The sequence below is a fragment of the Eubalaena glacialis genome, chromosome 17 (assembly GCF_028564815.1).
Source record: "Eubalaena glacialis isolate mEubGla1 chromosome 17, mEubGla1.1.hap2.+ XY, whole genome shotgun sequence".
Classification (NCBI taxonomy): domain Eukaryota; kingdom Metazoa; phylum Chordata; class Mammalia; order Artiodactyla; family Balaenidae; genus Eubalaena; species Eubalaena glacialis.
The window spans coordinates 4,074,697-4,088,649 of NC_083732.1; the positions used below are offsets into that span (position 1 = coordinate 4,074,697).

At 39.7% G+C, this 13,953-nt stretch overlaps 1 protein-coding gene across 1 annotated transcript in view; it reads left to right on the plus strand.

Annotated features, from left to right (window-relative positions):
• Nucleotides 1-6,735, plus strand: part of RP1 (RP1 axonemal microtubule associated) — a 46,789-nt gene extending 40,054 nt beyond the window's left edge. The window contains exon 4 of the mRNA XM_061171941.1: nt 1,109-6,735. Coding sequence (XP_061027924.1) covers nt 1,109-6,735 — 5,627 coding nt within the window. The remainder of the gene's footprint in view (nt 1-1,108) is intronic.
• Nucleotides 6,736-13,953: the final 7,218 nt, after the last annotated feature.

The following is a 13,953-nucleotide window of genomic DNA, read 5'->3' on the forward strand; positions in this document are numbered from 1 at the left end:
TCCTTACTGTTGTTGTTTAGTTATTTCATGGATATACTAAATAGCCAATTGTTCATGTGTCGTTCCGTGGGCATCAGCTGCCCAGTATCTTACGTGCAGGGTAGTGCTAGTTCACCTTGGTCATTTCATCAAAATGATTTTATTGTCTTCTGTCTGATGTGGGTTTCTGAGCGTGATTTTTAATGGCTTCAGGGAATCTGAGGGCTTTGTTAAGTTTTACTTTAAAAAATGATGAGTGAGACATTTTCATTTATAATTTTGGTGAAAGTATACTAAAAATAAGAGGAAGTATCTCTGGGTTTATACTTTGAAACTAAAGGTATTTAATTGATGGTAAGCATGTGCACATGTATACAAACTACTAATTTGACTGAGTTTAGAAAGCATGAGTTCCAAGGTTATCTCTAGAGATACACATTAAAAAAAATACTTAGATATCTGGGTCTTTGACTAGCTCTGTTCTCTTTTGTGGCTGATATTAAATTAAATGCACTGATTATACAAAATGAATGCTAAATTAATAATTATTACTAGATTAACCTAGCCTTTAAAATAAATTCTAAAAATGTTTTTACTTTCATAATGGTATAGATATCTCTTTTCAATATACACAGGTAGGAAAATGAATACCACTGTAAATTATTACTTGCTTATATGAATAGATAAGCAGCACTTGGTTAGACCCCAATTTCAGTACTGGTGAACAGAATAAAACAACAAAACCAAATCCCACAAAAATCTCTTTATTTTTGCTAGAATCCTTAGCAATTTCTACTTTATACTTTCCTTTTTAAAATTGCATTATTAAACTCGTTAAGATTAAAATTCTGTGAATTTCCTCACTGAAGTAGAGTTATAAGTTCTCTTTTAAAGAGTAGTTAGTAGAAGTGTACCAGATATTACAGTGAACTAAATTGACCAATGAATATATAGAGGTGAGAAACGTATTAACAACATCTTACTATGAAATTTAGAAAATATGGTATTTTTCATACTAATTATTTTTTGTTTTCTTTCTTTGCTGCCTCTTCTATTGGATATTTATAACTTCTCTGTCTTCCACATTATATTTTGATGTGGGGCATCTTTTACTTTTAAAATCTGAAAGTGAGCACACATGTACCTTCAAGCCCAAGGTCTCAAATTTATTCTGTTTCTTCTGACAAAATGCAGAGTAATGATTGCTACTCAGACCATTCTTTTGCTTCTGAAAATTACTTGGCCTTAGAAAAAAATGATTCTCAGAATTTATTGATATATCCTTCTGAAGATGATGTTGAGAAATCAATTATTTTTAATCAAGATGGCACTATGACAGTTGAGATGAAAGTTCGATTCAAGATAAAAGAGGAGGAAACCATAAAATGGACAACCACTGTCTGTAGAACTGATCTTTCTAATAATGATGAAAAGAGTGAGATAAGCAGTTTCCCAGGAAGAACAGATGATGGATCATCTGGTTTAAAGATTACAGCATGTTCATTGTCTGCAGATGTCTCACCTCTGGAGAAAGGCAATAATCAAGAGGGCAGTTTGGCAGAGGAGATCAACAGTCCAATGAGAGATCAGGATACTGAAACTTGCAATTCTGCTAGTTGGGAGAATGCTGCTATGGACACAAATGCCACCCAGGGAACTCAGAATCAAGCTAAACATCATTTTTATAGGCCCCCTACACCTGGACCAAGGAGAGTCAGGCAAAAGAAATCTGTGATAGGGAGTGTGACCTTAGTATCTGAAACTGAAGTGCAAGAGAAAATGATTGGGCAGTTTTCCTATAGTGAAGAAAGGAAAGATGGGGAAAACAAATCTGAGTATCACATGTTCACACATTCTTGCAGTAAAATGTCATCAGTATCCAACAGACCGGTACTTGTTCAAGTTGCTAACAATGAGCAGGTAGAGTCATCTTTAGAAAGAAAAAAGGAAAGCAGCCTGCTCAAATCAAACGCACTAAGCGCTGGTGTTGTAGAAATTACAAGTCAGAAGATGTTAGAGATGTCCCATAATAGTGGCTTGCCACAGACTACGTCAGAAAACTCAGTTGTGGAGGGAAGTATAGTTGATAGTGTAACAGCAGACAACAAAACTAGTGTCAAGAATGTAAGAACTTATGGTAACACCAATGATAGATCCAGTCCTCTTTTAGCAGATGCAACTCATTCTTCAGGTAACAACTCTGGAACTGACAAAACTATTTCAGAGACCCCAGCTTCAGTAGGATCCTCTACTGTCACCACAAGAATTGAAAAACTAATTAGTGAGTTTTCTCAGTGTGGTTTAACAGAACTTCCAGAAAATGAAAAGCAGGTTTCATCATCTGTTGCCAGCAAAAAGAAGATGAAATCTCAGCAGCATGTGATAAATTCCAAGCATCAGGGTGGGGAGATTGCAAGGAAAGGAATCCCCAGGAAGAGTAAGAGAATAAACACAAGAGGTAGAATTGCACAGGAAACCATGCTGCAAGATTCACGTAGTCCCCTTAAAGGAGAGATACTTTGTGAGAAAGACCTCCATGCAAGTGATATGGTAATTGAATCAAATTATTTCTCTTCCAAAAGTAATAATGCTGTGAATTCCAGGAATCTCTCTAGAAATAAATTAAATACTATTCATAATCCTAAGGTTCAGGGACTTTTAGCCAAAAGAAAATCCAGACCACTAAACAAAGTAAACTTAGGAGGACCTACAAAAAGAGAAATTGGTCAAGGAGAAGAAATGTTTTCCCATAATGAATTTAGATATTGCAAAAATACTTTTGAAAATCAAAATTTATTTCATATGTTTAACTTTCTTGAGCAGAAACCCAATGCTTTTTGTGGACCACAGGCTCAAGCAGAAAGAGCATCTTGGTATTTGAGAGGAACGTCAAAGAAGAGTTTAGTTTCAAAAGTTAATAATTCACACATAACTTTAAGAAGCCAGAAGAAACAAAAAGGGGATAGGTTGAAATCAGATACTATTGTAAGTAAACAGCATGTCACAACCAGGGCAAATTCCTTAGCTTCTTTGAAAAAAGCTGTTTTTCCTGAGGCTATTACCCATCATTCAGTTCAAAATTATGTGCAGAGATGGTTGCAGAACATAAGTTCAGATTCAGCTTTGCAACCTAGACAGTCAGCTCCAATATGCACAAAGGAAAGGAGTGTGGTAGGTTATAACAACAGTTGTTTTCCAAGAAATAATTCCCACAAAAGTTCTGGAAAAGGAAATAATTTTGTCCTGGAAGGTAATAAACATATAACTGAAAATGCCAGTTTGACAGGAGATAATCTAGGGAAAGAGGTCGGTACATCTTTTGACAAAGATAACAGTGAAGAACTTACCAAAGATCTCTATGGGAGCCAGGTTGAATCTCTGAAGGATGCTTACTTGCTTTCCATTCATGAATATTGTACTTTGTCACAGTCAGCTATTGATGATGCTAATACTAAAAGTCAGGTATCTGCTGAAAAGTCAGGACAAGAGGTAAGCCTTGTTTACAAAGACATAAACCTAGCTACAAAAGGGCAAAGCGTAGAGGCTGCCATTCAAGTAGATCTTATGGAAGAGGACACTCCAAAACACCTGTTACCAGTCTGGTTGCTTCGCCAACTGCAAGCTTTAGTTCCTAGTAGTCACAAGACTCAGAATGGAGTTGTTCAAATGCCGGGTTCACTTGCAGATATTCCCTTTCCTTCTCCGATATATAATTCATCCACTAATGTTCTTCTAGCTTGGCTCCTGGTGCTAAACCTAAAGGGAGGTATGAATAGCTTCTGTCGAGGTGATGCTCACAAGACTACCAGCAGAACTTCAGAAGTACTTGCATTGTTGGAGGTTCTGAAGCACATTGCCGTCACAGAGGAAGCGGATGACTTGAAGGCTGCTGTTGCCAGTTTAGTGGAATCAACCACAAATCACTTTGGACTCACTGAGAAAGAACAGGACATGGTTCCAATAGATCTTTCTGCAAATTCTTCTACACCCAACATTCAGATAGTTCCTAAATGCATTGAAAATGAGAAAACACAGAAAATCTCCTCTTTAGATGGAGGCTGTTCTGCCAGTGAGGACAGTGTCTCTGAAGTCTGTGTTTCAGAGGTGACTTGTTCTCCATGTGAGATGTGCACTGTGAATAAGACTTATCCTCCAAAAGAGACTTGGAACCTCAGTGATAATTCTTTCCCCAGTGTTGGCTGTACCACGGATCAGACCTCCATGAATAAGGCTTGTTTCCTAGGAGAGGTCTCTTCACTTACTGACACTGTGTCTTCTCATAAGGCTTGTGCTTATGAGGAAAACTGTATCTGTGAGACGGCTTGCCCAGGTGATGAGGCCTACATTCCCATCAAAGTCTGCAATACCAGTGACTTTTTAAATTCCAAAGAAAACACATATACTGATAATTTGGAATTGACCGAAGAGTTAGAAAGAGTTGGTGAAGTTCAGAAAGACCTAAATATTTTGGCAGACCCTGGGTGTAAACATGGCTTTAGTATATTGGTGTCACACCAAAATGTCAGTAATTTAAGCCACGGTGGCTTTTTCCAAGATGCAACTGAACCAGAACTTCATAGGAAATATAGTTCTCTAGATGAATTTAAAAATTGTTCATTAAAGAAATTTCAGGATAAAAATGCATATACATCTTTTGATAAGGAAGACTCAAAGACTTCTGAAGAACCAGGCTCAATAACCAACAGCATGACATCAAGTGAAAGAAACATTTCAGAATTGGAATCTTCTGAAGAATTAGAAAACCAGAACGCTGATATCTTTACTACAAAGGTAAATTCAGGAGAGCAAGCTACTGAAGAATTGATCCAAAAGGAGTTAGAGGCTAGTAAAAATTTGGAATTGATCAAAGTCTCTAGCAGGAACATTACAGAAGAAGAAGGAAGGAATGGTGTCATTTGTGAGACAATCAGTAGGAGGCTGGCAACACCACCATCTTTAGTATTTTGCTATGATTCTAAGCAAAATACTGAAAAGCAGCTCATTGAAGGAGAAACTGAAATGAGAGTAAGAAAGATGGTGGAAAGCGTGGAAACTGGAAGTTTTGCAGAGTCTCCCCTTAATTTTAAAAATGACTTCAAAAGGTCAGGGACTTCTGATTGGTCAGATTATAGACAAGACAGTGAGAATGAACAGTCATATAAAACATCCAGTGATGGCCCCAGTGACGGTGGTGAGGAGATGGCCCAAGAGAAAGAATATAATAAAGGATTTGTTAAAAGGACAATAGAAAAACTTTATGGTAAAGCAGAGATTATGAAACCATCTTTTTTTTCTGGGTCTACACACACATCTCAGGTTTGTCCTTATGATTCTATGGAATTTCGGGGTGCTGGGAAAGTAGGTCTTTATGATTCTGAAGGTCAGTCAGTTGGCTCTTCTGAACAGGTATCTAGTAATTCAACTGTGTTGCAGAAATTTCAGGAGGAAAGGCGAGATAAATGTGATTTTAATAATGTGAGGGCCAGTTACCATGGGGAAGACATTGTGGAACATGGTACTGAACAAAATGGTCATAACAGAATTCTCAGAGACATGGAAGAGGGGGTACTGATTGACAAGGGCAAGTGGCTCCTGAAAGAAAATCATTTGCTAAGAGTATCATCTCTTGAAAATTCTGGCATGTATGGCAATGCAGACACCACATCAGTGGATACTCTACTTGATAATAACAGCAATGAGGTACCGTATTCACATTTTGGAAATTTGGCCCCAGGCCCAAACATGGCTGAACTGTCCTCTTCAGAATTGGAGGAACTGACTCAACCTCCTGAACTGAGATGCAATTATTTTAACATGCCTCATTGTAGCGACTCTGAGCCTTTTCGCGAGGATTTGCTGGATGTTCAAAATAAAACTTGTTCTCAGGAGAGAATACCAAACCACCATGCAGAGGAGAAGGGTAATCATAGGTCAGAGAGAGTATGCACATCTGTCACTCATGTCTTCACATCTGCTGGTAACAAAGTCCATCCTGTCTCTGATGATACTATTAAAAACCAACCATTGCCTGGTAATAATGTAATTCACAGTGCACTTCAGGAAGGTGACTCTTTGGATAAACTCTATAATATTTGTGGTCAACATTGCCCAATACTAACTGTTATTAACCAGCCTGTAAATGAGGAACACCGAGGGTTTGCATATTGCAAAGATTCTGATATTGAAAATTCTTTGAGTCTCCAATTATGGATGAAAATACACCCATGTTTACTACAGTCAAACAAAAACATGTTCAGGGATAAGAACAATAAAACAAGTAGTAGAAAAGCATTTATTGATAATGCCATTGGCAGTACATTTGATTGGCTTTATTTTAATAGCACATTTGACTTGATGGATAAAAGGAGAAAATTAAAAAGAATTAACTTCTTGGGCTTAGAGGAAGAAAATAATTTAAATAAGTTTCAATCATATTTAAAGAATTTCTTGCACACATTGTTGCTAGTTGTGGGTCATGTGAATTCAAATACACAAAACCCCGGAAATCAGACAAATGAAATCTTTGAAGTAGTTGATGAGAATAACAACGTACTAAATAACAGATTCCAGAACTCAAGAACAAATCTCAACCAAGTAGTAAGAGAAAATAACTATCATTGCTCCTTTGAAATGCTTGGCCAAGACTGCCTATTTTGCCAAGTTGAGGCATCCTTAGATATCAGCAACAGAAACATATTAGAAATATTTTATATTTTTGAAGATGAAAATCTTTTCATTTGGGAAGAGGAAAACTAATTAAATTGAACTGATCTTGAAAGCCGTGATGAATGAGAAGATCTCTCATTTCAATATCAGCACGGCCTTTCTTCATGAGAAAGATGAAGCACATGGGATGGATGTGGATTAGATAGCCTCTAAGAATTTGCCACTTCTTCAAAATGAGCTTACCCTAGAAATCTTGCCACTGGATTATCCAACTTGACTTTCATCATTTCTGTGTTCTTCATTTTTTCAGCAATTACAGACTCAGTTTCTATTCTGTTATTTTTGAAGTTTCTCTGTGTTTTTTTCTTGAGCATGTATAATTTCTTGTTTCTGTTATTTTTCTCCTAAGACATCATAAATGCCCTGAGGACAGGAATTATATCCCCCCCTTTTTGTTATGTTGTCAGCTTAGTGCAAAATGTGTATTGAAGGTATTGGTGAATTAATGGAATAGACATAGCCTCAAATTACTTCATTTATTAATTTTAACTGCTGATTTGATAAAGGTATGATTGTAAGATCTCAACAACAATCTCATAAGTTTTTTTGTGTGTGTGTGCCAAATGTGTTGAATCTAGTTTCCTCAGAACATCTGTCTAATGTGCTTGCAAGCATTTCCATGGGAGAGGATTCACTGTTTTTCCTCATGACTAGAAAAAGATGCTCTACTACTAAGCTGGCTCTCCAGTACTTTGCCTAGAAATTAATGATCTCTTAAACATTAGTAAAATGTCAAGAAATTCAGATAGGTCAGAAAAAAATGGAAAAGTGTAGGCATGCTCTGTGAAGAAAAATGAAAGGAACTGGAATGATTTAACTTGGAAAAGAAAAGAGAAAGGTGACTTCACCCAGAGTTCTCAAAATTGAAAAAGAACTGCTGTGGAGAGGAACTTGACAGATTTCTTTCTGTGTCCACCTGCATTAATAAAATATTTAATTAGATATAAATAAAAACATGTTGCTTAGAAGGATAAATAAATTTGATTAGACTAAGAACCATAAATTGTCTCTTGAATACTTGTTATTTTTGCCTGGGGCTTAACCAGGGAATCTTTTAAGGTTCCTTGTTCTTCATGACTATTTGATGGTATAGAAACAAGTCTTATAAAACGTGGAAATTTATGTCTCTTGTCTGGAACTGACTCAAAATAGAAAAATTAATGTTTTTGGAGCCACACACGGAGGTGCTAAAATAACATAAATTTGGCATTGGGGAACTAAAAGTAATTACCTATATAAGGAATACCTTTGGTTTCAATTCAGCATGAGTCATAAATCCATAAAAAATTATGAGTTGCTATTTATTTAACCAGAGGAAGTCTACCTCTACGTAGAGTATGACTTTTCTACATTGTGATGCACTCTTCTAATTGAAATATGGAAGTTGTAATGTTATGTAAGCTTCTGTAATGAGCAATGAGAAATTTTGGTGAAATAAAAGGGCTAAAACTGTGGAGATATACATGCACTTAGCTTTACTGCACTTTGCAGATAACTGCGTTTTTTACAGATTGAAGGTTGGTGGCAACCTTGTGTCGAACAAGTGTGTCGGGCACATTTTCCCAACATTTCCACATGTTCCCTTTGTGTCTCTGTGTCACATTTCGGTAATTCTTGCAATGTTTCAAACGTTTTCATTATTAATATTTGTTGATTTGTGATTAGCAATCTTTGATATTACTGTTGCAGTTTTTTTTGCTTTGTATTTTAAAATTATGGCATGTATAATATTTTTTAAAGATGTAATGCTATTACATCTTTAATAGGCTATGGTGTAAACATAACTTTTATGTGTACAGGGAAACAAAAAAATTTGTATGACTTGCTTTATTGTGACATTCACTTTATTGCAGTGGTCTAGAACCGAACCTGCAGTATCTCCCAGGTATGCCTGTGATAGAAAGGGGAGGAGAATTAACACTACAGTTGTGCTAACTGTATACCAGGGGCTATGGTAATCTTACAGATTTATTATCTGTAATCCTTCCTCATAAAGATGCTGTGAGTTTAGCTTTGTTGCTCCCTTTTTATAGATGAGAGAACCCAGAAGCAGGGAGGCAGAGTACTTTTGTCAGTGGTGCACAGTACCTATGTCAGGATTTGAACCCAGTCCCTTTGTGCTTGAAAGTCAATGCTGTTTTTACTACATTTTTATTCTTCTCGCGTGAGGAAGAAGGAGTAAGATGTTTTAAAAATTATTAGCACTCTCCCCAGAGCAGAGAGACAAGGAAATTATTTTTCTTTTTAATTTGGAAGGAGTGATATTTAGATGTACCAAGGAGATTGGGGAAATCACAACAACGAGGAGTTTTTAGGAAAATGTGGCATGTAGCATATGGTTTTTAGTAATACTACATCAAATGATGTCCTGGGAGAGCCAGACGATATTGGGAAGAAGAAATTGGGAGTGACAGACATGAATGGGTAATGCACGACTGTGTAATGTACTTGTCTAAAATGAACATGTTCAGAGGCATTGAATTCTGTCTGAGCTTTGGAACCAGGTCTTACTCATGTTGATATCCCAGATCTAGCGTATTACTTGGGACGTGGTAAGCACCTAGTAAATGTGTGTTGAATGGATAAGAAGTGCTTTTGAGCGCTCTTTCTTTATTAACTTCGAATCCATACATGTAGAAAGATATGTAAAGATGCTGAAGGATAGAACTAAGTTTCTTATATTTTTTGAAGCAATATTCCAATCATCTTTAAAAGAACGTGAAAATGATTTTTTTCTTTTAAACATTCAAAGGATTTTTTTTCCCACAAGGCTTACATTAAAAAAAAACCTTGAAACGCTGTGAAATTTAGAAGACCAAATGAGACATTAGAGGAAATTTAAGAATATTGCCCAGACCTGCCCGCCTTCGAGATAAGTGCTTGCGGCAGAGGAAGGGGCGCTAGTCTGCTGCGTTCAGGGGAATGGCCCCAGGGCGGGCTGATGCAGTTCCTGCTTGCGCCCACCAGATGGCAGCTGTGCCCCGTGCGGCCGGGAGCTCAGGGCCCCTCGGGGGGAGGCTTCCTGGGCTCGCGGGAGCACCTGCGGCGCCTCAGGCCCGGGGGGTGGGGGGGCGGGGGGGCAGTCCGGGGGCTGTTTGCTGCCGCTTCAAAGAGCTGAGGACCCAGTTGTGCAGGCAGCCCCAGGTCTTAAAGCCCGGAGGTATAGAAGTGTTCGCAATGAAAGGAAAGGCACTGTTAGCAAGGAGTCTCAGTCCGCAAGTGGAGGGGCTATGACGGGGAACGCCGGCTGTCAAGAATCCTCGGAGCCGGCGCCAAGGAAAGCCTGGGGAGAGCGGGAGCACAAAGCAGGCGGACCCTACGTCGAGCGGAAGCTCAGGTAGCGAGCTATTGGCCCGGCGGGTAGGGGTCGCTCTCACATGAAGCTGTCACCTTTCAGTGATACGCAACACGTGCCCCATTTTCAAGGTTTAGACTGGGGAGTTGACGCCGTGGTCCAGGCGGGCGGCGCTCGATTTGTAGGTTTCCTCCTCCGTAAAATGGGGCCGCCTGAGGAGCCGCCTCGTGAGACGGCGGGGAGGCTCTGGCGAGAGTGGCTGTGAGGCTCCAGGCCCAGAGCCTGGCCCGGAGCCCGGCCCGGAGCCCCGGCTACATTACCCCCGGAGGCGGTGCTCCCCGTCCGGCCCCCCTGAAGGCACCTTCCGCCAGGGACTCTCCATGCGGGACCCAGCGCTTTTCAAGCTGCCGCCTCGGTGCCGGGACCTGGACCAGCGCCGCGAGAGCAGAGCTTGCTTCTCCTGGGTGTCAGCTCTGCTGTTAAAAGCCAAGCGTGGGGAGGGCTTGTTTCCTGGGGCGGCTTCCCTGGGCTCGGGAGCTCGACCCGGGCTTGCACCCCTTGCTCCCCGGGGGGACCTCTATGGCTGGGAGGTCCCTCACACTTGGGGGTCGCCACACGGGGGCTGGGGGGCGGGTTCTGACTAGACCGCATCTCTGCCCCTCCCACCTGACTTGAAGTGGTCTTTTCTTATACCCTTCGTTGTAGAACACCTGCTTTCCTAGCCTCCACATCTTTCTCAGAGATAATCGCTCTGTGTGTAGTTTTAGTTCTGGTGTGTCTGTGCGAGCAGGGGAGCGCAGGATCTTCCCGCTCTGCCGTCTTGATCTGGAACCCCAGTTCCACATCATTTGTATGATATCGGGAACTCTTTTACAGTCACAGTTAAACATAGGACGATTAGACAGTGGAAATTCTCAGTCAAAAAGATAAAGTAATTACGTGAAGAATCACTTGGGCCAGCGGAAAGCTCTCTAGTTTTGTTGTTTTGTGCCTTTCCTTACTTTCGCCCGATTCACCCACTAGTATGCACCAGTGTGCACGCTGAACTCTGTCCTGCGTGTCACAGAACCTACGCTCCCCTTCTCAGCCTTCCAGAGGTTATGGTATAGGATGGCCTTGTGGGGTTCAGGGTGGTGCTCTCTTCCTTCTGGAGGTTCATAGGGAAGGTAGCGTGATTGGCAGTCCACCGGGCATAATTATAATGTAGACCTTGACGGGGGTCAACAGATGGGCTTAAGCTGACTGATACGAAGAATGTGGAATGTCTCGAAGGAACTGACTTAACCCTTGAGTGGCCTTGAGTGGGGTGGGAATGGGGTCCATCCACAGTGACTGCCTAATTGCAGACACTGCAGGCACCGCATGCAGCCGTGCCCGCTGGTTTCTGCCGGGCGAAAGGAACTAGCGCCAGAGGTGGGCCTGCACTGCAGGTGAGCCGGCTCAGAGGTTTTACTTCTTTGGATGACAAACCGTTCCCATTGCATTTTAATTTTTTAATTAAAATTATACATGTATAAATAGTTTTTAAAAATCAGGTAGAAGTACAAGGCTCAAAATAAAAAAATGTAGACCACTTTCCGACCCTTTACATACATAATTTCCACTCCACAGAGGCATTTACCTTTAAAACTTTTAGCTCTTTCTTCTATTTATGTATGTCTAAGATACTGGTATTTTTTCAATTTTAGATTTTGTCTGTTGATATCCTCCACCTCCCACCTTCTACTTCCTGTCTCTGTTCCTCCCAATAATGTTATAATTAAAAAAACAATCACTATTCTGAATTTTTATTTTAATTACCATGCAAATATTATTCCTGAAATGAACCTCTTAGTGTATTCTGACTATATTTCCTTTCTTGAACTATTCTTTGTTTCCCCTGAACTTTGAAACTGACTACTGCTCATTCATTACCAAACCCTTTTCCATGGTGGTAAATCCCTATCATCCTAGAAGTGCGTATCAGTTCTTCCATTGGACCATTTTTTTTTCCCTTGGGGACATTAGTTGTCTTGGAGACTTTCTTCATAAAGTCCCCTCTCACCTCACCGGACCCCTCCTCATCCAAAGCAGACTGTTTGATCTCCAGGCCTGCTGCACAGCCATCAGCTTGAAGCTTTCCTTCAGCAGTATCCTGGGAATCTCGTTTCCTTCTCGGTATTGGATGTCCTGTTTCTGAAACCCATATCTTACTATTAGTTTAGGCCTCAGTTTTGATGGAACGAATTTTCTGATGGTTTATAAGGAAGAATGCATGGAGGAACTTTTCGTGTCTTAAATGTTTGGAACTGCCTTTATTCTATTCTCATGCTTAATTGATAAAAATGATACAGCATTACCTGTTGGAAATAACATTTTTCATTTGTCTTCTATCTCCTAATCCCAGTGTGAAAAGTGCTAAGCCATTCTCATTCCTGCTTCTATGTGTGTAACTTCCCCACCCTCCCTTTCCCAAAAGCTTTTAGGACCCTCCGTTTATTCTGGTATTCTGAAATTTAACATAGATGCACATTGATTTAGGCGTTGTTTTCATTTTTTATACTAAGCATTCAGTACCCATATTCTTCAGTTCTGGAATTTGTTTTATGTTATTTCTTTGATTCCCCCCCCCCCCTTCTGTTTCTTTGTTCTTCATTTTAGAAATCCTACTATGAATATCCTCTGAAGATGATGAACCTCTGATTTAATCTCTTAATTTTCTTTTGTATTTCCTTTTTAATCATTTAAAAAAATAAACCTTATTCAGATATAATTTACATTCAATAAACCCCTCAATTTCAAGTCTGCAATTTAATGGCTTTTGAAATAGGCAGCCATATAACTACCATTATTATTAAGGTATAGCACATGTCCATCACCCCCAAAAGTTCTTTTGTGCCCCTTTGCAGTCAGTCCCCTTCCCCTTTGCCAGGCCCTTGGAAACCACTGATTTGCTTTCTGTTGCTATAGTATTTTTCCTGGAATTTCATGTAAATATAATCATATGATATGTAATCTTTTTTTTAAAAAACCTAATTAATTAATTAATTAATTAATTTTTGGCTGCATTTGGTCTTTGTTGCTGCACACGGGCTTTCTCTAGTTGCGGTGAGCGGGGGCTACTCTTTGTTGCAGTGTGCGGGCTTCTCACTGCGGTGGCTTCTCTTGTTGCGGAGCACGGGCTGTAGGCGCGCGGGCTTCAGTAGTTGTGGCTCGCGGGCTCCAGAGCACAGGCTCAGTAGTTGTGGCACACGGGCTTAGTTGCTCCACGGCATGTGGGATCTTCCCGGACCAGGGCTCGAACCCGTGTCCCTTGCATTGGCAGGCGGATTCTTAACCACTGCACCACCAGGGAACCCTGATATGTAATCTTTGATGTCTGCTTCTGTCACTTAGCAAAATGCTTTTGGGATTCACTAATATTGTTGTTTGATTCAACAGTTTGTTTTTCTTCTTTGTTGAATGGTATGCCATTATATGGATATACCACAATTTGTTTATCCATTCACTGATTAAAGGACACTTGAGTTATTTCTGGATTTTTGCTATTATGAATGTAAATTATATAAACATTCATGTACAAGTCTTTTCACAGGACATATGTTTTTATTTCTCCTAGGTAAACACCTAGCAGTGAAATTGCTAGGATGTATGGTAATTGTATATTTAACTCTATCAGAAATTGCCAACTGCTTTCACAAGTAGCTGTACCATTTCACATCCCCACCACCAATGTATAAGAATTCCAGTTGCTCTGTATTCTTGCTTGCACTTGGTGTTATCATCTTTTAAATTTTAACCATTCTAGTTTGTGTTTAGTGATATCTCTGTGGTTTTAATTTGCATTTCCCAAATAACTATTGATGTTTGCCATTCATATGTCTTTTATGGCACAGTGTCTTTTCAAATCTTATTTTCTATTGGGTCTTTGCAGTCCTGGAGTGGTAAGAGTTCTTTATACGCTGTGGGTATAA